Genomic DNA, 26,847 nt, shown 5'->3' on the forward strand with positions numbered 1-26,847 from the left:
TCTATGTCACCTAGTTATTGACCTCTCTGCTAAGGGAAATAGGTCTTTCCTATCCACTCTATCTAGGCCCCTCGTCATTTTATACACCTCAATCAAGTTTCTGCTCAGCCTCCTCTGTTCCAAAGAAAACAACCCCAGCCTATCCAATCTTTACTCATAGCTAAAATTCTCCAGTCCTGGCAACATCCTCGTAAATCTCCTCTGCACCCTCTCTAGAGCAATCACATCTTTCCTGTAATTGGTGACCAGAACTGCACGCACTACTCTAGCTGTGGCCTAACTAGTGTTTTATACAGTTCTAGCATAACCTCCCTGCTCTTATATTCTATGCCTCAACTAATAAAGGAAATTATTCCGTATGCCTTCTTAACCACCTTATCTACCTGTCCTGCTACCTTCAGGGATCTGTGGACAGGCACGCAAAGATCTCGCTGTTCCTCTACACTTCTCAGTATCCTACCATTTATTGTGTATTCCCTTGCATTGTTAGCCCTCCGCAAATGCCACTTGAAGTAGTTAAATCATTTGCATTCTTTAAGTATGTTCCCAGTGCTATGACTGGCTCCATCAAGGTCCTTTTTATGGAAAAGGGTGGGAGATTGGGGCTGGTTGAGTCTGGTTAAAAAAAACAGAATTGAATTTTTTTCGTGACGGGGAGTTGAATTGATCGCCTCACCATTATTCACCACATTGCAGGAAAGATATGATCGCACTAGAGAGGGTACAGAGGAGATTTACGCAGATGTCACCAGGACTGGAGAATTTTTAGCTATGAGGAAAGATTGGATAGGCTGGGATTGTTTTCTTTAGAACAGAGGAGACTATACACCACACTGGACACCAGAACCAAATAGGCATTCCTAGCACCCAGTACTGCTCGGGCCTAAATTTCAGAAATACATCTGATGATATATTTCCCAGCATTTGTATTGCCCTTTGAATATGCCTTTCCATATTTGGGTGGGCACATCCTAAATAGCTTCTCGTGGTAAAGTACCTCAAGTGGCAGAGGACAGTGGGGAGACAAGAGAAGAGTGTTCAGGGTGTTCAAACAACTGCCTGAAATATCTCAGAGTTTTTTTTTGGACCACTCTTTCTGTCGAAAGATCATGGCCTAGAAATTCGGGTGGTTTTCGCCACCCGTTTCCGCCACGAAACGGTGAAAAAAAACGGCGGCCGGCACTTTTCCGCCCGCTGCTCCCACGGCGGCCGCCATTTTGGGGCCTATCCACCTGAAATCCAACTGTGAGTCTTGTCATCGAATACAGGCTGACTCCGCCACTGCAGGCCGCGAATGTACTGCGATCATCTTTGGTTTTCAGAATTTTACTATTGACCCGTGAAGTTATTTAGGATGTGATTTTAGGTCTGCGATGCTGCCATTGCCTGCCATCAGCGAGATTATTTTAGCGAGCCGGAGCTTGACGTCAGTCGGCGGGCAACGTCGAGTTGACGCCAGCTCATCCATTTTGGAGTTCGCCGCTCCCATTGCCGCCGGCACTAAATCACACCAGTGAGTGCTTCCGCTAAAGAGGTGTTTCAGACGCGTTAATGGCCATGAGTTTTCTCAATGGGGAGTTGTTGGAGGCGGGACTCCCCCTTGTCGGGTTTTAGTCCCGCCTCCATCGACTTGTGGCCAACCTGCGCTATTTTCCCTTGATTGACCTTGTTAAGCCCGCCCAGCGGGTCTAGCAGGCCAATTAAGGTTAAGCCGGTTACAGGTGACATCAGCGAGTGACGTTTCATCTGTCAAGAGCTTTTGACAGATGAAATGTCAGCGTTTGACGGCTCTGTGAAGCTGTCAAACACTGACAATCTGCCTTCTAAGTTGAGTCTTTACTCAAGATGCAATTAGAGAGCTCTCCTGAGCAGAAAGCAGAAGGCTGCAGCTTTTGACAGTTCAGCGGCCATTCTGCTTTCTGTGCCGGTGAGCTGAGGGGCTCCCGAGACCTGAAGGGTTGAAGCCTGCAGGAAGAAGCAAAGGTAAGTAAAACTTATTAAAACATTTTACACACACCTCACACACTCACCTCTCCACACATGCACCCATCACTCACCTGCACACCGGACATCTCGGCCCCTCCAACCCCCGCAGACCGACGGCCCGCCTCGCTGACCCTGGCGATGTTCGGAGACGTCGGGAAGCCCACACTTCAGGGCTGAAAATAGGGATTCTCCAAAAAACTGCCTGTTAACTACCTGTTAACAGGCAGTTAATTCGCACTAATCCCCTTCCCGCCTCGAGGAGGTGGGAACCGGCGCGGGTTGGGTACCCGCCTCCTGGGAAGATGGCACGGAGGCGGGTTGGGGGTGGGATGGGTGCCCGCTCCCAGATTCTGCCATTTTCCCGGCAGTCCCGCCTCCTGACCCGCCTCCCCAGAGCTGGTAAAAATCGCCCCCTGAGGAGTCTGGCAGGACTTATGAGGATGGAGGCCGGGACGTCAAACGCCTCCTTTGCCAAGGTTCTTCTTTTAAACTTTCATTTTTTTGCCCACCAATGGTGGGAGGGTCGGGGCGGGGGTTGCATTTTCTGGCAGCTTTTCGGGGGTGTGGGGGGGGGACCTACAGTGTTTGCGTGTCAGTAAATAATCTCACCCCTCAACAATGTCACCCCCACGTCCTATCAACACTCAGCTCAACAACTGAACCGAAACAGTCGTTGTTGTTCAACGGCCCCAAAAAAAACCCATAACACTCGCAGTGAAATTCCCATCCCCTTCCGCTGATGCAGCCCTTGGTAATTAAACGTTCTTCCATTTATTGATACAGGTCAATAGGATAATTCCATTTGCCTAAACCGAAAACCAAACCTGAGCGAACTACAATCGCGGCCTGTGATGGTGGATTCAGCCTGTATTCGATGACAAGACTCACAGTTGGATTTCAGATGGACAGGCCCAGATAGTCAGCGGGCCCCATTAGAAACAGAAGAATAACTAAACCTAATGATGCGACTCTCTTCCCAGAATAGATACTTACACCAGTATTTTTCATAAACCCTTTAATAAATGAGCGGCCACCACAGGACTCACTGTTGGGAACTACATTCACAGTCATGCGCCTCTCAGTCTTTTCGACACAACAGGAAATATAGACGTATCAGTAATTGCTTATTACAGGAAACTCTTTGGTATCCGGCACCGACGGGACTGGGATGGTGCCGGTTGATTAAAAATTCCGGATGACGGAGAGGGTTATCTACCGAGGCTATTTTTAACAAACAAAAATTTAAAAAATCAAGAAATGTGCAGTATACAGTAATTGGGTACTCACCTACAGAATGTTGTGTTAAATGGATGGTGGAAGATGCTTGATTAAGTACAGTACTGCCAGTTGAGGGTAATCCATAACTCTTTAATTACTTAACAGTAAAACAAAAATTATACAGTACAGGTAGACTACCCTTTATCCGGACTTCCGAAAACCGAAACCCTCTAAAAACCGAAGGTTTTTTCGTTCAGCGTAAGTCGTGCGTACGAACGAAAAAATCTTCGGTTTTTAGAGGGTTCCGGTTTCGGAAGTTCGGATAAAGGGTAAGTCGTGCGCACGACCCCCCGCCGACCCCCCCCCCGCGGACCCCCGCCGACCCACCTTCCGAAATCCGAAATTCTCCTTTATCCGAAACTCGGCTGGTCCCGAGGTTTTCGGATAAAGGATAGTCTACCTGTAAACAGAAAAATGGCGGATCGGAAGAGACTACCGGCAGCGCGGGAGAGTCAGACTCCCGTTACAGGGGTATTGAGGTGTTCCGACTTCCGACAGTACCAAGAAGCCGAGTAGTGGCAGTTTGGAGAACTACCCCCACTGACTGACTCGGCCAGGGCGGGAGACTCGGACTCGGACTCAGCAACATTTCCGGTTATTGAGGTGTTGTTATCGGAGTATGAATTTTGCCGGTTAATAGAGAATTCTGGATATTTAGGTGCCGTTTAAACAAGAGTTTCCTGTATATGGAGAAATATATGTAATGAGCCAGCATTATATGTACCAGGAACACATTATCTAAGAATAATTTTATGTAATTATTGAGCCTTCATGAATTATACAATGCGAATTGACCATATGTTTTTACCAATCAGTCAATGGGTGAACTCCATTGCAACGACTGAGGATGATCTGTGATATGATCTCCTTTCATCTGCATTCATGTCATAAACGAATTTTAAAAATCGACCAACATCGGGGGGGCAGCTAATATTTCTGGAGCACGCGGGTCAACTGTCCGGGCCGCTCCTTTCTTCCCCGCTCCCCTGCACTGCGAGCGGGAGACCGAGGCAACCTTTGGCATCCTTCCGAGACTAGCGTTGCAAAGAGCGTGTGGCGCTAACAAATCGCCGCCACGCTGATGCTAATAAGCAGGCGGCGGCGAAATACCGGCACTGCCTGTGCTCTCTTGGCCAGCAGCCGCTATCCTTGGCCACCGATGCTACCCCAATTTCTAGGCCCATGTCTGCGATCACTTGATAGAGCGTAGAAAGAACGGATCTTCCTCCAGAGCTTATCAGTCCGCAATTCAACCAGTAAAAATCGATTAGATGGGCTTGCGCCTCTAAGTGTTCACTGGGATATTGCAGTGACTAGTAGCAGCTACCTGTATTGATAGATTCGCGACAGATAACCAGCATTTCGACTTTCTGCTTTTGAGATGTTGTTCAGCTATACTCCTTTTCCCTTTTCACATGCTTTATTTGAATACGTAGTTAGATAAATGGAAGCAATGGGCTGGATTTTCTCAATGGGGTGCTTTTGGAGGCGGGACTCCCACTTGTCGGGTTTTAGTCCCGCCTCCATCGACTTCTGGCCAACCCATGCTATTTTTCCCTTGATTGACCTTGTTAAGCCCGCTCAGCGGGCTCAGCAGGCCAATTAAGGGGAAGTCGGTTACAGAGAATGTCAGCGTATGACGTTTCATCTGTCAAAGATGTTTGACAGATGAATTGTCATCGTTTGACAGCTCTGTGAAGCTGTCAAACACTGACATTCTCTGTAGTTTGATGAGTCCTTGTATTCAAGACCTCATCAAACCTCTTTTGTGAGCAGAAATCAGATGGTTGTTGCATCGGAGAATGCAGCAGCCGTCTGTCATCTCTGCCGGTGAGATGCGAGACTCTCCGCATCCCCGACGTTTGAAGCCTGCAGGAAGAAACAAAGGTAAGTAAACTTTTTCTAACACTTTCCACTCACCTCACATACTCAGCTCTCCACACTTGCACCCATCACTCACCTCCACAGCGCACTTTTGCACCCCGCAGACCCACTGCTCGCATCGGTGACCCTGGCGGGGTTCACGGCCTTCAGGAAGCCCGCACTTGTGTGGGCAAAATGGGGATAATCCTTTTGTCTGCCTGTTAACTACCTGTTAACAGGCAGTTAAGTGGCTGTAATCCCTTTCCCACCTCCAGGAGACGGGACCCGGCGCGGGACGGCTACCCGCCTCCCGGGAAGATGGCACGGAGGCGGGTTGGCGGGCAGGATGGGCACCCGCCCCCAGATTCTGCCATTTTCCCGGCAGTCCCGCCTCCAAACCCGCCTCCCCAGGGGCTGGCAAGATCGCGCCCAATGTTTCTATTTTAACCTTATTGTAAAATTTCTATTTGAAAAACAGACCTTTTGAAGTAGTTTTGCTTGGCCCAACAAGCTCGTTTCCGAACACCTCGGAAACTATCCTGCCTACGCCACTGGGAAGCAGTGAAGGGGTTCCTTAGGAATTTCCCACTGCAGCCGGCTGGAATTCTGCCCATTAAATTTCCGTGCAAGCAATTTTTTATTCTCACCACAAGTACCCACCGTGCAAACATCCAAATGTGAATTTGCAAATAGGTGCCAGCACTGTTGGATCTGGGATGGTGGAGCGGAAAGTCTGATTCGATTCTGGTGTCCCATTTTAAGGAATCTAATACTGGATTCAAGCAGTTAAGGGCCTTCTTTCTCTTGGAAAGTGAAGGCTGAGGGGCGGCCTAATGGAGATCTTTGTAATCATGAAGGGTTCGATAGATTAGATGCAGCGAAGATATTTCCACTTGCGGGAGGGTCCAAAGCTAGGGGCCATAAATATAAGATATTCACTAATAAATCCAATAAAGATTTTAGGAGGAACTTCTTTGCTCAGAGAGTAGTGAAAATGTGGAACTTGCTACCACATGGTGTAGTTGAGACAAATAGCATAGGTGTCTTTAAGGGAAGTTACATAAGTACATGAGGGAGAAAAGAATAGAAGGATAGAAGTGACCTAATAGAGGTCTTTAAAATTATGAAAAATGTTGATAAAGTGGATACAGAGAGAATGTTTCCACTTGTGGGGAAGAGCTTAACTAGAGGCCATCAATAGAAGATAGTCACCAAGAAATCCAATAGGGAATTCAGAAGAAACCTCTTTACCCAGAGGGTGGTGAGAATGTGGAACTCGCTACCACAGGGAGTGGTTGAAGCGAATAGTATCGATGCATTTAAGGGGAGGTTAGACAAGCATATGAGGGAGAAGGGAATAGAGGGTTATGCTGATAGATTTAGATGAGGAAAGACGGGAGGAGGCTCGAGTGGAGCATAAACACCGGCATGGACTGGTTGGGCCAAATGGCCTGTTTCTGTGCCGTATATCCTATGTAATGTAATCTTATGATATACAGATAGAGATAGATGAAGTAGGGTGGGAGGAGGCTCGTGTGGAGCATAGATGCCAGCATAGACCAGTTGGCAGAATGGCCTGTTTCTATGCTGTAAATTCGATGTAATCCTATGTAAAGAGGCAGAGTAAGTTGACGCAGCGATGATATTCTGTCCTTTGTTGTGTTTAGCAGCTTTATGAACGTGGAGATGAAAGTCATCCTGTTTGCTATTTAGTGAAAATGTCGAGGAAATCTTGTTTTGTCCTCAAACTAACTTTGTTGTTAAAATAATTGACAGAAGTGTTTTTCACCACCACATTTAGTCATTACTAAATGTGCCACTAATATCTAGTGATAGAACATCAATAGTCAGTCGGAACTGTCCAATTCAATGTTTAAGGTGTCTGTCAAATAGTTGTTTGGGCATGTGGCTCAATTGCTTGTGCTGCCAGTCAAGACTGTTGGAAATTTATCCTGGAACAGAGGTAAGTACTTGAATGTTCAAAGAAATAAATGTTCTTTCCGTTATGCCAGCAACCGAAAATGATCTTTTTTTAAAAGTACCCATCTCAAGCTTTGTTTCACATTTAATGCGAATCTTTCTTTGAACAGTAAATGATTAGGGTTAGGGTTAGGGTTAGCTACAGCAAACTCTATTCCACCATTGCCGTGCGTGGCATTTGTGCTGTAGCAGCGAGCATTTTATGCCCGTATTTCGAGAACATGAGTGATGTAAGAAAACTACTGGGCACTTGGTCTAAGCATTAAACAAAGCTTTAATCAACTGCTTTACAACATGGAGGTCTAGCTGTGTTCTTCACTAGTTCCTGTTAAGAATGTCCTGCGCAAGCTGGGCCTGTGCCCGAGTATTTATACTCTCCCTGGTCAGCGCCACCCGCAGGCCACTCAGTATTATATCATAAGTCTTTCTTTCATGAATGGCTGATTTATGTCAATGAGCATCGAGCAATTTACCTTCGGCATATGCAGTAATGGAAAATAATCTTAACTAGTTCCCTCTGGCAGCATCTTTAGGACCGTGACTTGTCTGTGGTTGGTATATCTAGCTTGGACCTAGGATTTTGCTACCTTTATATTTTGCTGCCAAGTGTACTCGTTCCTAAAAAAAAATACCACAGGGAAAGCTCACAAAATTTATACTTGATAGTCTTGACCCAGTTAGTTACATGGGCAAAACCCTGAAGCTACAGATTACCTGTTATTCTTGTTTTTTATTTACCAGTGACTGTCCCAGGTTTTGGAATTATTACGACCATTACAATCTTCCTGTTTGTATGACATTATCAGAACATCAATTTATTATCTTGTTACATTATACTGCCCTCCCAAAAGATAGTCCCCTTGTATTTTTCATGAGGTTGCTGAGAGGGCAACATATGATTTATAGCAAAACTTTATTTCAGTTCAGCGCTGGGCTCGATGCTGTAACCAGGGCAGCCGGGACTTCAGCAGAATCTTACGAAATTGCACTCCAAGTTCAGAGCATCGCCTGTGGGAGTGAATATAGGGAAGTCGGGAAAGTAACGGACAGGCAATTGTGGGGAGCGTGTGCCCAAGTTCCCAATAGGTGCTCCCATCAGGTGAAGCTCTGCACTGGGGGCACGATTTCATAAAATATCTTTCGTATGCACTACTCACAGGTGAGTTTCCCCAGTTCCCCGAAAATTACTGGGAGTTCTTCTTCTTAGGCAGTGCCTCGGAACCGAGGATGACTTGCTTCCGCACTAAAAATGAGTTCGCATGTGACTGATGAGTCCAAGGCGGGACCGACAGTCTCTGTCACAGGTGGGGCAGACGGTGGTTGAAGGGGCGGGTGGGTGGGGTGCTTGGGTTGACGTGCGCTCCTTCCACTCTTGGGAGTAGATGGTAATTGTCGTGGCAATTCCCTTGGATCATTTATAGATATCAACAATTTAACAAATATGAACACTGTTAAATTTCCACTTTGGTTTTTACCTGAGGGACTTGCAGTTACTGGCTGTATCATTCACAATTTTGCTATTCATGAGTCTTCCTTGTGATATTCTTTTGAAATATTTTGTTAGAACAGCTTATGAGATTGTAACTATATGTTAATCATATTAAATGGACTTTTGTGTTAGATATCTGTTTGTAAATTAGGTAGGTTCGGTATGGTTGAGGTGGTGTATTTTTGCACGACATACTGAAAGCATTTAATGACACAAACGTTTTAATGGTATCCAGCTCCAGCGGTCATGTCTTTTACTTCTAGACATTCCTCCTATGTTACTGCCCGTGTCTAGCAGTTCTATACGTACTGCTCGATAAGCCACTGCATAAGGGACTGATTAACTCACTTCACAAAGTCTATGTGTATTCCGGTCTGAGGAACACAAATCATCTGGTGCACATGTTGAATATAGCTTTAAGGATAATTGATAGATACGTAAAACATTGTAGAAACCAATGTTTGAGTGCCGTGCTGAGATAGACATTTGTTACAGAAGCTGAAAAGTCCTGATTCAAAACAGATCGCATCCCACATGTTGACCCATATCAGACGAAACTGTCACACTCAAATGTATATACCTCTCTCATTTACACATTCAAATATTTCAGACAAATTGAGGCACATTAGATCAGGATGGCGGTGTTAAATTATCGAACACAGTTTGTCACTACTGTATATGCTATTCAGAGAATAAAACAAGGATTTTTTTTTTTGGCTGTCCCCATGGCTCTGAGCATAAATGCACCACCCAGTGTACAAAAGGCCCAAAGTATAATCCCTGGCCTCTGCTAAGTTGGCTGTCCTCGGGTAATGGGTTGCCCTCGGTGACCCTGCCTCAGTAAAGAGGGTAGAAAAACAAGCCAGGGCCGCACTCCTGCTCGTTATACACTGACCTATGTTGGGTGAAAATGGGACTAGGCTCGGCTATGATACCCTCCTTTCCAAATAACATGGCAACAGTCACTATCTGAGTTTACACATTGAATGAGGCCTATAGAACCATAACCTAGCACGAGGCATCTCTGTCAGCGGCGGGGGAAAGGAAAAGAATAAAGAAAGACTTGCATTTATATAACGCTTTTCACGACCACCGGACGTCCCAAAGCGCTTTACAGCCAATGAAGTACTTTTTGGAAGTGTGGTCACTGTTGTAATGTGGGAAACGCGGCAGCCAATTTGCACACAGCAAGCTCCCACAAACAGCAATGTGATAATGACCAGATCATCTGTTTTTAGTGATGTTGATTGAGGGGGAAAGAAAAGTATGTGGCCAAATTGGAAAAAAAGAAAACAATTTTTCATTCGAATATCTAAATCTCCCACCCCCAAATGAATATTTTATGTGGTAATCTGCAGCTATTTCTTGGACAGGTTGGGTGATTGGGCAGAAGCATGGCAGATGCAATATAACGTGGATAAATGCGAGGTTATCCACTTTGGTGGCAAAAACAGGAAGGCAGATTATTATCTGAATGGCAATAGATTGGGAGAAGGGGAAGTGCAACGAGACCTGGGTGTCCTTGTGCACCAGTCGCTGAAGGTAAGCATGCAGGTGCAGCAGGCGGTTAAGAAGGTAAATGGTATGTTGGCCTTCGTAGCGAGAGGGTTTGAGTACAGGAACAAGGATGTCTTGCTGCAGTTGTACAGGGCCTTGGTGAGACCACATCTTGAGTATTGTGTGCAGTTTTGGTCGCCTTATCTGAGGAAGGATATTCTTGCCATGGAAGGAGTTCAGCGAAGATTCACCAGGTTGATACCTGGGATGGCAGGAATGACGTATGAGGAGAAATTGGGTCGATTGGGCTTGTACTCGCTGGAGTTTAGAAGAATGAGAGGGGATCTCATTGAAACTTATAAAATTCTGACAGGACTGGACAGACTAGATGCAGGAAGGATGTTCCCGATGGTCGGGGAGTCCAGAACCAGGGGTCACAGTCTAAGGATATGGGGTAGGCCATTTAGGACAGAAATGAGGAGGAATTTCTTCACCCAGAGAGTGGTGAACCTGTGGAATTCTCTACCACAGAAGGCAGTAGAGGCCAATACATTAAATATATTCAAGAAAGAGTTGGATATATTTCTTAAGGCTAAAGGGATCAAGGGGTATGGGGAGAAAGCAGGGACCGGGTACTGAATTTGGATGATCAGCCATGATCGCATTGAATGGCGGAGCAGGCTCAAGGGGCCGAATGGCCTACTCCTGCTCCTATCTTCTATGTTTCTATGAATCTATGTTACTGTTAATTGTTTAATCAGCACCTAGTATTGTTTAATTTCGTTCATCAATTCCTTCTTTGTCTGTGCACAGGGAATTTCAGGATTGAACAATTAATTTAACTGGAGGAATTCCTGTCCAAGATGTGTACTCAATTAGGTGCTATACAACATCTGTGTTAGAACATAAGAACATAAGAAATAGGCGCAGGAGTCGGCCATACAGCCCCTCGAGCCTGCTCCGCCATTCAATAAGATCATGGCTGATCATCGACCTCAACTCCACTTTCCCGCCCGATCTCCATATCCCTTGATTCCCCTAGAGTCCAAAAATCTATCGATCTCAGCCTTGAATATACTCAAAGACTCAGCGTCCACAGCCCTCTGGGGCAGAGAATTCCAAAGATTCCTGGGATGAGAGGGCTGTCCTATGAGGAGAGATTGTGTAGATTGGGCCGATACTCTCTGGAGTTCAGAAGAATGAGAGGTGATCTCATTGAAACATACAAGATTCTGAGGGGGATTGACAGGGTAAATGCTGAGAGGATGTTTCCCCTGGCTGGGGAGTCCGGAACCAGGGGTCACAGTCTAAGGATAAGGGGTTGGCCATCCACAGCCCTCTGGGGTAGAGAATTCCAAAGATTCACAACCCTCTGAGTGAAGAAATTCCTCCTCATCTCAGTCTTAAATGGCCGACCCCTTATCCTGAGACTATGCCCCCCTAGTTCTAGACACTCCAGCCAGGGGGAAACAGCCTCTCAGCATCTACCCTGTCAATCCCCCTCAGAATCTTATATGTTTCAATGAGATCACCTCTCATTCTTCTAAACTGCTGAGAGTATAGGCCCATTCTACACAATCTCTCATCATAGGACAACCCTCTCATCCCAGGAATCAATCTAGTATTTAACATAATATCCCTCTAAATATTGAACTTGAATTTACCCAAAATAATTCACACTGTAAGACAAGGAAAAAATCAAATATTAAGTCACTGACTGCACTTCAAAAGCAATCCATTGGCTGTAAAGCATTTTGGAATATCCTGAGGGTGTGATAAGGTGCTATATTAATATGTTTTGACAAAAGGTCATCAACCTGAAACATTAACTCTGTTTCTCTCTTCACAGATGCTGCCTGACCTGCTGAGTATCTCCAGCATTTTCTGTTTTTATTTCAGATTTCCAGCATCCGCAGTATTTTGCTTTTATATTAATAGGCGTTTTTTTTCTTTAGTGACCCTTTTATGTTCATTCTTTATTCATATGAAAGACAAGATATTAAACTATTTGAACATTTGGCTTTTGCATAAAGTAGCGCATCAATTTTGATCATTGTGAATTGTAATAAGACAAGATCATTTCTAGATACGAATTGGTTTAATTCACCGATGATGCTAAAAGGGACTGAGTCTGAGGGAGCAGCCAGAGACTTTCAAAAGCAATTGCACCAAATCGATCAATGAGCGGAACAGTGGCAGATGGCATTTAGTAGTAAAATGCAAGGTGCTACACACTGGAAGGAAACGTGGATGTCACAGTGGCCTCTAGACAGTGTGAACCAAGCTATAGGCCAAGTCGATTAGGACATGGGAGTGTCAGCGTGCTCGGCACTTAACAGGTCAAATTGCTGTGGAGCTGGAATAAATAAAACAAATCGAATGCTGAACTGTATTAGCAAACCAGTAGATATAAGTCATGCTAAAACTGTAATGTCAGATTGCACATCAAGAGCTGTATTTGATCACCAAGACACAAGCCATTCAAGCCTCGGAGAAGGTTTTATAAGCTATTCTTGCATATGACTTTACATAGTCTGAATTGTTTGCAAAATAATGAACATTTTCCGAAAACCTACATCCACCGCTGAGCTATATACGTTATTGCGTTTAAGAATCAGTTTATGCAGCACAACGGTAATGTTATGTTGCCCCAGATGATCACTTTGACCCTATATTAATAATAGCAAATTAAACAACAATTTATATAGCACCTTTAATGTCGATAACGTCCCCCGGCACTACACAGAGGCGCTATCAGGAAACGGACAGCGAGCCAAAGAAGGAGAGATTAGGAAAGGTGACTGAATGCTCGGTCAAAGAAGTGAGTTTTAGGGAGGGTCTTAAAGGAGGAGAGAAAGGTGTAAGAGGCAGAGGGGCTTAGGGAGGGAATTCCACAATGTGGGGCTAGAGTCATGGGCAGGATTTTCATTGGGCCGTGGAGGCGGGATTGGAGGCATGTGGGGGGTTAAAATCCCGAAATCGGGGGTCCCGACCCCATACCGCCCCCAACCCGTCTCCATGCCAGTTTCAAAGGAGGCGGATACCCGATCTGTGCTGGGACCCGCCTCCCCGAGGCGGGAAGGAGATTAGTGCCAATTAACTGCCTGTTAACAGGTAGTTAACAGGCAGTTTTTCGCCTAATCCCTATTTTTAATGTTGAAGTGTGGGATTCCCGACGGCTCCAAACCACAACAAGTTAGAGGAGGCGGGCCGTCAGGATGAAGGGCTTGGAGGGGTCAAGATGTGTGTTCAGGTGAGTGATGGGTGCATGAGTGCAGAGGTAAGTGTGTTTGGTGTGTGTAAAGTGTTTAAAGAAGTTTTACATACCTTTACTTACCTTTACAACCTTCCTTCCTTCAGGTCTTGGGAGTCCCTCATCTCACCGGCACAGAAAGCAGAATGGCTGCGAGCTGTCAAAAATTGCAGCATTCAGCTTTCTGTTCCAGGGAGATCTCTAAATCATCCTGAGAGGAAGGAATTAACTTAGAATACAGATTGTCAGTGTTTGGCAGCTTCAAACAGCTGTCAAACGCTAATATTTCATCTGTCAAAAGGTCTTGACAGGTGAAATATCAATCTGTGACATCACCTGTTGCCGGGTGGCCCTTAATTGGCCTGCTGAGCCCACTGGGCGGGCTCAACAAGGTCAATCAAGTGAAAATCGCGTGGGTTGGCTAGAACTCGATGGAGGCGGGACTACAACCCCGAAAGTTGTAGTCCCGCCTCCTACCCGACTCCTCAATGAAAATCCAGCCCATAGAGTCATAGAGTTATACAGCACAGAAAGAGGCCCTTCGGCCCATCGTGTCCACACCGGCCATCAAGCCCTGTCTATTCTAATCCCATTTTCCAGCACTTGGTCCGTAGCCTTGTATGCTATGGCGTTTCAAGTGCTCATCTAAATGCTTCTTGAATGTTGTGAGGGTTCCTGCCTCTACCACCCTTTCAGGCAGTGAGTTCCAGATTCCAACCATCCTCTGGGTGAAGAAGTTTTTCCTCAAATCCCCTCTAAACTAGGTGGCGAGGTGGCAGAATGGTGAGGCAAAGAGAGGGGGGGATGCACAAGATGCCAGAGTTGGAGGAACAGAGACTTTGGGGGTTGTAGCGGGTTTGGGGGGTACAGAGATAGGGAGGAGCAAGGCCACGTAGGCTTGCAAAGATGAGGATGTGAATTTTAAATTTAAGTCGTGTAGGGGGTCCAGGAGCCAATTTAGGTCAGTGAGGACAGGGAGGGGGGTGATGGGCGAGTGGGACCTGGTGCAGGATTGGATATGGGTAGCAGAGTTTTGGATGAGTTGAGTTTACAGAGGGTGGCGAACGGGAGGCCAGCCAGGACAGCTTTCGAACAGTCAAGGCTTAAGGTGACAAATGCATGGATGATGATTTCAGCAGTCGATGGGCAATGTAATGGAGGTGGGAAGTTGACAGTCTTTGTGGCGGAGAGCGTCACAAAGTCCGACACTCAGCTTGGGGGTCAAATAGGATGCTGAGATCACAAACAGCCTGAGGCAGAGGCTAGAGAGGGGAATGAAATTACTGACAACGGTACAGAAGGAAATTCTAGCTCATCCAAGACTGGATGCTGGACAAGCAGTCTGACAACACAGTTGAAATGGAGGGGTCGAAACAGGTGCTAGAGAGGTGGAGCTGGGTGTCCTCGTGCAAGAAACACAGAAAGCTAGCATGCAGGTACAGCAAGCAATAAGGAAGGCAAATGGCATGTTAGCCTTTATTGCAAGGGGGTTGGAGTATAAGAGTAAGGAAGTCTTGCTACAATTGTACAGGGCCTTGGTGAGACCACACCTGGGGTACTGGGCACAGTTTTGGTCTCCTTATCTGAGGAAGGATACACTTGCCTTGGAGGCGGTGCAACGAAGGTTCACTAGATTGATTCCTGGGGTGAGAGGGCTGTCCTATGATGAGAGGTTGTGTAGAATGGGCCGATACTCTCTGGAGTTTAGAAGAATGAGAGGTGATCTCATTGAAAGATACAAGATTCTGAGGGGGATTGACAGGGTAGATGCTGAGAGGTTGTTTCCCCTGGCTGGAGTGTCTAGAACTAGGGGGCATAGTCTCAGGTTAAGGGGTCGGCCTTTTAAGACTGAGATGAGGAGGAGTTTCTTCTCTCAGAGGGTTGTGAATCTTTGGAATTCTCTGCCCCAGAGGGCTGTGGATGCTCAGTCGTTGAGTATATTCAAGGCTGAGATCGATAGATTTTTGGACTCTAGGGGAATCAAGGGATATGGAGATCGGGCGGGAAAGTGGAGTTGAGATTGATGATCAGCCATGATCTTACTGAATGGAGGAGCAGGCTCGAAGGGCCGTGTGGCTGACTCCTGCTCTTATTTCTTCTGTTCTTATGTTCTTATGTGGAAGTTGACCCCATGATGATGTCACCAAGAGGCAGCACGTAGATGTGGAAGATGAGGGGGGTCAAGGATAAATCCTTAGGGACTCTAGAGCTAGCAGTACAGGGGCAGAAAAAGAAGGCCACTGCTGGAGATGTTCTGGCTATGATTGGATTGGTGAGAATGAACCAAGCAAGGGCAGTCCCACTTAGCCAGACAAAGGACGAGGGATGTTGGAACAGGTTGGTGTGGTCCACCGTGTCAAAGGCTTTAGAGTGGTAGAGAGGAGGACGAGGTGGAATAACGCACCGTATTCACAGTAACAGAGGTTATCATTTGTGTCTCTGGTTGGGGCTGTTTCGGTGCTGTGTTCGGGACGGCAATATGATTGGAGAGACTCAAACATGGAGTTGCGGAAAGCTGGGCACGGATTTGGGAGGCGACAACACGTTCAAGGATTTTGGATAGGAAAGGGAGATTGGGGAACCAGCAGTCATTTTTTTGAGGAGGGGGGAGATGACAGCAATTTTCAAAGTGAGGAGCGGGAACCTAATGTTAATTTGACTTTCTTGGGCCTCAGCATTAATTCTATATAGTGGCAATTATTTTGTTCTAAATTGTGAAAGCCAGCTTCATAACCCGTGTGAGAAATGCATTGTGATGTAAAAAGACTACTGAATGCTTGGTTTCAGTATAAAACAAGGCTTTAATCAACTGTTTCAAAACCATGAGATTTCTAGTTACATCACTAGTTCCTGGTTACAGAAACATCCTGAGCAAGCTGGGCCCATGCCCGAGTATTTATACTCCTTGGACGACGCCACCAGCTGGCCGCCCAGTGTTACTTCATGAGTCATGATAAGATTCATGACACATTGTTTTTGAGTGGATGTATTACAATGAGCAATCTGATTTTTTGTTAATGGTACTTGTGAGGTCCTGAGCACAGCATAGAATTGCATTTTCTGCTATTGACACTGGACAGCACCCTTTTTAATCACTTGCTTTGCTTTTTATTCATGCTACTGCAACATTATTTGTTGAACAATAATAAATCGAGCTGATAAATGTGATCCAGTGGTATACAAAAAGTTGCCAAGCAGTGTGAGTTAATTCAGCTATGACTTAAGTGTGTGTCATATTTCTACTGCATAATATATAGTTCCTTTAGCGTTGTGTTTTTGGGTCCATTTGCTATTTAGGCGTGAAGTGACGCATATGGTGATACACACATGATTGACATGTAAGTCAACATTCTTTGTGCTTTTGGCAGCCAAGTATGTTGTCATGTGATACTGAAGTGTCAGACAAAAGTTTTTGTGCTTGGTCTTGGGGATCACAAACCATCAAATGTAAACCAGTGGTCACATGTACTGTATAAACTAGCAGGATGGCAGGAATGACGTATGAGGAGAGATTGGGTCGATTGGGCTTATACTCACTGGAGTTTAGAAGAATGAGAGGGGATCTCATTGAAACTTATAAAATTCTAACAGGGCTAGACAGACTAGATGCAGCAAGGATGTTCCCGATGACGGGGGAGTCCAGAACCAGGGGTCACAGTCTAAGGATAAGGGGTAAGCCATTTAGGACAGAGATGAGGAGGAATTTCTTCACCCAGAGAGTGGTGAACCTGTGGAATTCTCTACCACAGAAGGCAGTTGAGGCTAATTCATTAAATATATTCAAGAAGGAGTTAGATATATTTCTTAAGGCTAAAGGGATCAAGGGATATGGGGAGATGGCAGGAACAGGGTACTGAATTTGGATGATCAGCCATGATCTCATTGAATGGCGGAGCAGGCTCGAGGGGCCGAATGGCCTACTCCTGCTCCTATCTTCTATGTTTCTATGTGTCTAGCGACCAATAATAAAGTCTTGCTTCAGAAACTATAGACTCAAAGGGGGAGAAATTCGGTATCGCCCCGTTTGGTGCGGGCTAACTTTCAAAAGTTGAAAAAATTTGCGCCTGCTTTTCAACTTTTAAAAAATTCGGTTTCGCGCTCCAGGAAGGAAGCGGAGCACTAAATCAACCCCACTTCCTTCCTGGAACGCAACAGGCAGCGGGCGGGGCGGTAGGTGAGCAGCGCTGTACACTGGGCCGGGCAGCGCTGCCGCGTTGGAAGGCTCCTTCCCTCCCTTAAAGGGAAGGGCCGTCGCTGCAGGCTCTGCAAGGGGAAAACTTACCTGGTCCCCCACGGCAACCGCGATCCGGCCGGATCAGCCCGATGCCCTGCAGCAGAGTGACGGGCTGATCGAGCGCTGGCGAAGAAAAATGAAAAAAAACCAGAAACAGCATTTGAGAAATGTTTCCGCTTACCTCGGCTGCCTCACCTTTAAGTATCACCCCCCCCCCCACCCCACCCGAAGCGCCCGGCCTCCCGATGAACGCCTCCTGCAGCTGCTGGTGTTTTCGTCCAGCGATGCTGCAAGGGGCGGAACCGAAGTTCGTGTCCGGGGCACTCCCGGGGCGGTGCGCACGGCGATGGCGTCACAATCTCCAGGCAAGGGAGATCGGGGCGCAACGCCATACCGCCGCCGCAAAATATAGCGGGAGTCAATATTCTCGTCGCGCCCGGTCGGTAAGTGAATAGCGCGCCGTTAGCGCCCCTCGCGGAAGCGATAACTGGAGGTGCTAAAGTGCCCGATAATGCAATGTTTCATGACCCAACTCCTGCTGGGTTTTATTCAGTGTTCTTGGCTTACAAAATTGGTCACTCTTTCACTAGCAAATGCAATTTTATACCAGTTAAATATGTAGATATGACCTCGGGAGGATGAGTGCCTGGAGGAGGGTTGTGGGCCCCTTGGTGCAGGAAATGCCATCGAGAGACGGAGGAGCTAACACTTGAATTAGGAAACGGCGTCCTCAGCCTGCAAACCGTGTCACAGAGGGTGGTGAATCTTTGGTATTCTCCACCCTAGAGAGCTGTGGAGGCAGAGTTTTGGAATATAATCAAGGCGGAGATAGGCAGATTTTTAAACTATAGAGGAGTCAAGTGTTATGGGGAACGGGCAGGAAAGTGGAATTGAGGCCAAGATCAGATCAGCCATGATCTTATCGAGGGGCCAAATGGCCTACTCCTGCTCCTATTTCTTATGTAGAACAAGTAGGAATATAGGCGTAGGAGGAGGCCATTCAGCTCCTCGAGCCTGTTCCACCATTCAGTTGGATCGTGGCTGACTTGTATCTATACTCCATCCACCCGCCTTGGTTCCCTAACCCTTAATACCCTTGCCTAACAAAAAGCTATCAATCTCAGTTCTGAAATTTTCAATAGACCCTCAGCCTCAACAGCTTCAGATTTCCGCAACCCTTTGTGTGTTGACGTGCTTCCTGGGATCAGCGTTGAACGGCCTGGCTCTAATTTTAAGGTTACGCCCCTTTGTGTGGACTCCCCCCACCAGAGGATACCTTATCAAATCCTTTAATCATCTTAAACACCTCAATTAGATCGCCCCTTAATCCTCTATACTCCAGGTAATACAAGCCTAGTCTATGCAACCTGCCCTCATAATTTAACCCTTTTAGACCTGGTGTCATTCTGGTGAAACTGCGCTGCACCTCCTCCAAGGCCAATATATAAGTCAATTAAAGAGTAAACATGGACAATCTGAAACACAACACCAAGGTTCAAGTGCCCTGGTGAGGTGGAGGGCAGTGACAGAAGCTCTGATGCTAGTTGACCGATGATGATAACAGACAGACATCAAAATATTTAAAAAATGTAAGGGCAGAATGACAAAAATTAATTTGTTTGATGTGCTGCAATACTGATTTTCTTGCCAATGCTTTGTATTCTGAGACCAGTAGTTATAGGAACATAAGAACAGAAGAAATAAGAGCAGGAGTCGGCCACACGGCCCCTCGAGCCTGCCCCGCCATTCAATAAGATCACGGCTGATCATTGACCTCAACGCCACTTTCCCGCCCGATCTCCATATCTCTTGATTATCCTAGAATCCAAAAATCTATCAATCTCAGCCTTGAATATACTCAAAGACTGAGCCTCCACAGCCCTCTGGGGCAGAGAATTCCAAAGATTCACAACCCTCTGAGTGAAGAAATTCCTCCTCATCTCAGTCTTAAATGGCCTACCCCTTATCCTGAGACTATGCCCCCTAGTTCTAGACACTCCAGCCAGGGGAAACAACCTCTCAGCATCTACCCTGTCAATCCCCTTCAGAATCTTGTATGTTTCAATGAGATCACCTCTCATTCTTCTAAACTCCAGAGAGTATCGGCCCATTCTACACAATCTCTCATCATAGGACAGCCCTCTCATCCCAGGAATCAATCTAGTGAACCTTCGTTGCACCGCCTCCAAGGCAAGTATATCCTTCCTTAGATAAGGAGACCAAAACTGTGCACAGTACTCCAGGTGTGGTCTCACCAAGGCCCTGTACAATTGTAGCAAGGCTTCCTTACTCTTATACTCCAACCCCCTTGCAGTAAAGGCCAACATGCCATTTGCCTTCCTTATAGCTTGCTGTACCTGCATGCTAGCTTTCTGTGTTTCTTGCACGAGAACACCAACATTTGAAAGTTCCTCACCATTTAAAAAATATTCTCTTTTTCTGTTCTTCCTACCAAAATGAAGAGCCTCACGTTTCCCCACATCATACTTCACGTTATTGAACAAACTCTAATATTGCTGTGTAATTATAAACAAACTTTATCATTACGAACTCGTGGGAACTGGCAGAATAACTCCTGATCCTGTCTCTTGATAGTAATAGCTTTTCCAATGACTCCCAGGGAAAAACTGTTACAACGAGTGATCTGTCATAACCTTTTCTTTATCATAGTACGAGTACATATGAAAGCTAATGAATTGAAATGCAAGCCCACATTGTGCAGTGAGGTATATGTTGTTATTCTTGTTGAAAATCAATAGCTTTGTTTCAATAAAGCCTTCTTAAGGCATCCCCCTCACTAAGTAGAGTGAATATTACCTTTTCCGTAGGTCCATATTAATACATATGGGCACTATATATAATCATTTCAGCACGATAGACACTGAATGCATTTCTATCCCCAGGCTCTTTGGCAGAAAGAGATCTGCATCAGAGTGCTTAAAACCACAGAGCACAATCTGAATGGCAAATGATTGAAATTAGTTTTATTTTAATGACATAGGATGTGGGGGGTTGGATGGGAAAAGGGATATCGTTTGTGGATGAAGTAATGAATAAAATAGCTGCATGCTGCTTTTTTAGATCTTAAAAATGAAACCAGGTTCAAACCCAAATTGCTGTGTAGCACTTTGCTTTTTTCTTGCCTGCGTAAAAAAGACTGGCGCTTACGAGTGATCCAAGTCTTTCACTTCCCTGAATTCTTTGTGTTTTCTCTCTCTCACTGCCGAACTCAATATGAGTACGTAGCTAGTACGTTACAGAACTTAAGCATTGCCTAAATCATGGTTCAATCAACTGTACATTGAATTAGAGACAGAAAGGAAACGACGGCTTTAAAGAGCACCAATTCTTTCAAATTAGCTATTCAGTTTTTTTTCTTAGCTTTATTCCTCACCTCAGACTTAAACCTATATGGATAACTTGGCTTAATTATTCATTGGCAGCCAACCAAAGCACACCTGTTGAAATGGGATCGTCATCAGAGGCATTATCTGACAAATATTTCTTTAAAAAAAATGGAATTCAAATGGGACTTGCCAGCTGCATATCGAAGCGGCTTGCCTCAGAGAGAAAAATCCTGCTCTTGGAGAAGTGTGACCCTTTCTTTGATCAAAATAAACTATTTTCTTAATAATGCGCCTCCTGTTCGGTCCTTGTACTACATTCCCCGATATGATGACTCACGGATGACGTGTGCAGGAGTACTGTTTATAAACCTCGAACCCATGTGCGTGCAGCCAGCGTGACTTGCCAAGACAGCCTGCCAAACAGCTAGCATGCCATCTCTCTAACCTTTCCACGGGGCCTCTTTACCACGTGAGTTGTCAGAGCTAAACATAATTCCAGTGCTCGCAGCCACTTGCGGCTACCACTCTCACCACCCCGCTTTGCTCCATTTTTGCAAATCGTTCTGTGACTTTTAGAAATGGGTGGGGTGTTTTTTTTTTTGGAAGGCCACGTGTTGAAAACTTAATTCACAAGCTAAACCTTCAATTGCTTTTTTAATGAAATATCCACTGGCAAATCATTCTTGCCATCGCCGCAGGACAAGGAATCAAATACGCCTGAGGTAAATCGCCATTATTATTGTTCGGTTTCTTCTGCAATGAGATCCAGGCTGCCTGCCACCCTAAGACCTCAGCATTTCACAAATATTTATTGATTGGTTGCAGGCAAATAAATAGAAAAAAAAATATAGCACTTTCAATATCAGAGAAAGATAAGCAAACAAATATTGCCGCTGGCCGATGATTGAGCAATGTGTGTATTGTTATACATGCAAAGCTCTAAATATATTAATGATTCATTTAATGATGTCACCTGTCAGTTACCTCCTTGTAGAAAGTAGGTCACGATGGACCCAACCCTTGGAAATTGTAATGGGATTGATTTTGGGGCAACTAGCATTTTAGTGAACACATCAATGAACACAAATAAGGAGCAACTAACTGCTGACTCATCGACAAATTAAATGGCTTGTCAATTTGAGCGTTAAAGAATATATGATCTGCACTGTAAAACATTGCAGCTACTTAATTCTGAAGGTTTAAACACCCAACTATGGATGCAGCAAAATTCTATATTGTATAATTTTGAAAAAGAAGAAGGCTAACAATAGAGCAGTGCTTGCACTGGGGAATTGCAAAGGAAATCAAGCACACTGCAACAGAGTACCCCTCCAGACAGCCCCTTTCTATAATTACATTACCTAGAAAAATGCATCTGTTAACTCTTTAAGCACAGGTGGGATCTTCAGTTGCTTCAAGCAGTGAAACAGAACCGCGGAGGGTGGCACGTCAGCTCAGAATGCCCATCCGAGCGTATTTGGAAAACTTTGAAAGTTTTTGTCGTGCTATCGCTTAAACAGAGCACCAGTCGACGACCGCAAGGTGCAAAGGAAGCTCAGCACTCATAAGGTTAACAGACTGTTAAGGCATAACCTTGGCACGTCTCCCCATGCTGAACAAAAACATCTACTAGACCTTAAAGGAACAAAAAAAAATAGCGCTGTGGTATTACTATCTGAAAAAGTAATCTGAAATGCTTTATAATAAAAAGTCAACATACTTTGTACAAAGGTCATTATCCAGCAAGCCTAAATTCAGTCTAGTGCATATATTTGAAACTTTACTGTCGAAACCTAGTTCCTTTTAACACAGTTTTCACCAGCATTTTTATGGAGACTTGTGTATGCTTTGATGTGTTACAGTATCGAATACCAGCATATGTGGTCCGGTTTTTCCTTTGTATATGCACCATTAGCTTTGGCTGCATATGCTATCCTACATAATTATTGTCTTCCAAAACATTATCTACATTTCCCACAGTTGTCTGATAATGAAGGCTTTTGTTGGCCAGACTATGGAATGTGAGTTAAGTCTTTTCAGATATCTTCACAGTCAAAAAAAAAATACTAATTCTAATTTGAATCACAACACGACAGGCATGAATGTCTTGTCAGAAATTAAAGCTGTACAAAGATCATTTTTCCCTGTTGTTTTTCACACTCTGTTACAGCCAAAGCTGTGATCTTTCTCAAATTAAAAAAAAATAGTCTACGTGAAAGTAAGGCTTTTTTATTACAGTTAATTTACCTTTTCAGCCAGTGTTTGCTTCTTTCTCTGAGCTTTTGTATTGTCCTTGTTCCCCACCTGCAGGGAAAAAGAATCAAACACAAAAAAAAAATCAATTAAGGAATGCGACAGAAATCTACCTCAAATGAGACTATAGCACTGAACATGCCAATAAAATTGAGCTTGACTAATGGTCACTGAGCTAAGAGATACATTTTGCAAGAAAGGACAGCAAATAGTTATTTTTAAAATTGGTATATAGTGAATAATTTGCAGTTCATTAATAATATAACTAAAAGAAATATAAGCATAACCTATCAGACAAAGCTAGCAGAGCCTTCTTTTTAAAAATAGCTTTCAAAAGCTTCTTTGGAAATATACCTACACTACACCCTCTATCTTGCAACACTCCTCTGAAACAGTCTCTGCTTTCTCCATCAGAGGCAGACCCTACCAGGCAGCCATCTTGCCTCCTTCTTCTTGAGCTATGTTACAGGCACCGTGGTACATTAGTTTTTTTTTTAGCCAGACTCCAGCATCATTATCATATTGCTGAGCTCTCTCTAAACCCTTCCCCCCCCCCGCAGCAGTAGAGACGGAAAAACGTGACATGCATGCCCACTGCCTACTCAGACTCATCCGGAACAGCCAATCGGCAGATACTCGGAGAAGGAGAGTGGAGGATGGGCCAGTTATATTAGCTACTTGTCAATTGTCTTCCTCATTCAGGCTTCCTAAACAATACCACCCCTATGTGGTATCTATGCAAGCCATCAGCGTGAAAGCAGTGGTAAACTGCGGAGTGGAGTAGCGAATGTGCCGGCTGAACAACAGCTGCACACAGCTGAACTAAGACCCATTTCCTTATTAGTCACGTGTAAAACAAGTAACTTTAGATGCATTTGGGGGAAGGGTGCGCAATATCGCTCTTAAAAAAAAAAGCTAGGCATCGTTTTGGATTGTTCTTGAAAGGTTTTGCAGTTGCCAGGTAATTTTTGTTACCAGAAATCCAACAGGTACTGCATTTAAAAATGCATATTTGCTTTTACACTTTTGTGTGTCAGATGCATCTACAACAGCTTTGCAGCACGTTGCATATAGCCTCATATCCTGGATCAGTCAAAGGTCAAAGTTTGCCACCATAGTACCTCATCGCAGGCAGTGTGTTGGTCAGCAGCAACCAAAAAAAAAGGAAGCCCGAGGTAGAAACCGGGTCCCCATGAGACTGAGCAGTTTGTTTTTTAATGTGAGCTGGAATTCTCAGAAATAGCATTTCGCCTCTTTAAGCAAAACACTTCCACAATTTCAGCCTCTCTCTCGGCTGTTGCAATCGCTGCCGCTGCTGCCCTCTGCCAGCTCGTGCTGGTCTCTTCCTGTCCGCTTCTGCTGTCTTTTAGCTCCTACTAACCCCTCGCTCCTGCTGCTTTCGGCCAGTTCCTGACTATTCTCTCCCTTACTGCCGTCTCCCCGCTCCGGCTACCCTCTCCCAACTCCCGTAAAAAGAAAAAAAGACTTGCATTTCTACAGCGCCTTTCACGACCACCGGACGTCCCAAAGCGCTTTACAGCCAACGAAGTACTTTTTTGAAGTGGAGTCACTGTTGTAATGCAGGAAATGCGGCAGCCAATTTGAGCACAGCAAGCTCCCACAAATAGCAATGTGATAATGCCCAGGTAGTCTGTTTTTGTTACGTTGCTTGAGCGATACATATTGGCCAGGACACCGGGGATAACTCCCCTGCTTTTCTTCGAAATAGTCCCATGGGATCTTTCACATCCATCTGAGAGAGCAGACCAGACCTTGGTTTAATGTCTCATCCGAAAGACGGCACCTCCGACAGTGCAGCACTCCACTGGAGTGCCAGCCTAGATTTTTGTGCTCAAGTGCCTGGAGTGGGACTCGAACCCACAACCTTCTGACTTAAAGGTGAGGGTGCTACCAACTGAGACACAGCTGACACTGATAACTACATTCCCTTACTATCTAAAACTGCTACTACCGTCTTTCTGGCTTCTGTTGCTCTCCTCTACTTCCCAGCACGCTCTCCCAACATCTTTTCTTCTGGATTTTGCCATTGCCCTATCTCACTCCTGCCTAACCCTAATCCTAACCCTAATCCTAGCCCTAACCCTAACCCTAACCCTAATCCTAACCCTAATCCTAACCCTAATCCTAACCCTAACCCTAACCCTAAATCCTAATCCTAACCCTAACCCTAATCCTAATCCTAACCCTAACCCTAATCCTAACCCTAACCCTAATCCTAACCCTAACCCTAACCCTAATCCTAACCCTAACCCTAACCCTAATCCTAACCCTAATCCTAACCCTAATCCTAACCCTAACCCTAACCCTAACCCTAACCCTAACCCTAATCCTAACCCTAACCCTAATCCTAACCCTAATCCTAACCCTAACCCTAACCCTAATCCTAACCCTAACCCTAACCCTAATCCTAACCCTAATCCTTACCCTAACCCTAATCCTAATCCTAACTCTAACCCTAACCCTAACCCTAACCCTAATCCTAACCCTGCATTTTGCGGTTTTCCCGGCCTCCTGTTAGTTTTCCTCAGCTCAGGCTATTTCCCCCTGTCTCTATTGTTCTCTCCTGGCTCCCACCAAACTCTCCCAGATCTTGCCACTTTCTCCTGCCCTATCTGGTCCCACTACTTCCTTCCAGCTTCCATTGCCCTCTCTCAGCTCCTGATGCTTTCTCGTGTCTCCTGTTCCTCTCTTGTAGGTCCCATTGTTCTCACCTGCCTCCTTCTGCTTTCTGCTAGTTCTAAAATATAATGCCGCCTGACAATTAGCCTCCATATTCCGAGTGGCCTCTCTCACTACATCTCCACAAAAGTCCTCAATCCACTCCAAGAGCTGGTTTTCCGACAGTATGCTCCCAGTTGGAGCCTTGCCTGCTGGAAGGGCATAGCAGGTAATTGCAAGTGAACTGTCTACCATATTTTATCCATTCATTTTAATGGACAGAAATTCGTGAGGAGTGTTTCAGAATTTCCCTATATGTGCTCCCAGATGACTCCTTCATGCCAGATGCGTACACGCAGAAAAGCAGCCGTTTGGTGTCGGCACACATGCACGTTCCATGAAGAGTCGCTGGATTATGGTGAGGAGCGGGAGCCCCCCCCCGCAGTCCCGATCTCCCCTCGCGGACCCATTGTACATTGAGGCTAACTGTACTATTTTTATTGCCACCTAGCCTGAGGCCTGGTCCTTGTTGGTCTGTATGGCTCACTAACACACCAAGTGGTGCATCTTGTACCTGTACTCAAAGAATCTCCAACGTATGAGTCTAGAAATAATTATTGGTGATTTTAGCAGGCATAAGCTTAACAAATTCACATGAAAGTCCTCTGCCGCTACTTTAACAAAGTCATCAACCCAATCAAAATGAATGGACTATTGGCTTCAGTTAAAATGACAAGAGACAGATCACATGAAGCATCCAGCTGATAATATTGACCAGTCATTTCTCAGAGGTGGTTTTAAATTCATGGTCACAATCGTCAGGAGTGGCTTGTCAAACAACAACAACAACTTGTATTTATATAGCGCCTTTAATGTAGTAAAACGTCCCAAGGCGCTGCACAGGAGTATTATAAGACAAAAAATTTGACACCGAGCCACATAAGGAGAAATTAGGGCAGGTGACCAAAAGCTTGGTCAAAGAGGTAGG

General features: G+C 45.2%; 1 protein-coding gene across 1 annotated transcript in view; it reads right to left on the reverse strand.

The window, feature by feature from the left end:
• The window catches only part of LOC147098014 (methylcytosine dioxygenase tet3-like), a gene marked incomplete at its 5' end in the record, with an annotated part of 381,427 nt that extends 357,784 nt beyond the window's left edge, over positions 1-23,643 (reverse strand). The window contains 2 exons of the mRNA XM_085971208.1: positions 23,175-23,231; positions 23,539-23,643. Of these exons, the coding sequence (XP_085827334.1) occupies positions 23,175-23,231; positions 23,539-23,643 (162 nt within the window). The remainder of the gene's footprint in view (positions 1-23,174; positions 23,232-23,538) is intronic.
• Positions 23,644-26,847: the final 3,204 nt, after the last annotated feature.

Source organism: Somniosus microcephalus, chromosome 30, assembly GCF_052327205.1.
Source record: "Somniosus microcephalus isolate GS21.2 chromosome 30, FLI_Smic_1.0, whole genome shotgun sequence".
NCBI lineage: Eukaryota > Metazoa > Chordata > Chondrichthyes > Squaliformes > Somniosidae > Somniosus > Somniosus microcephalus.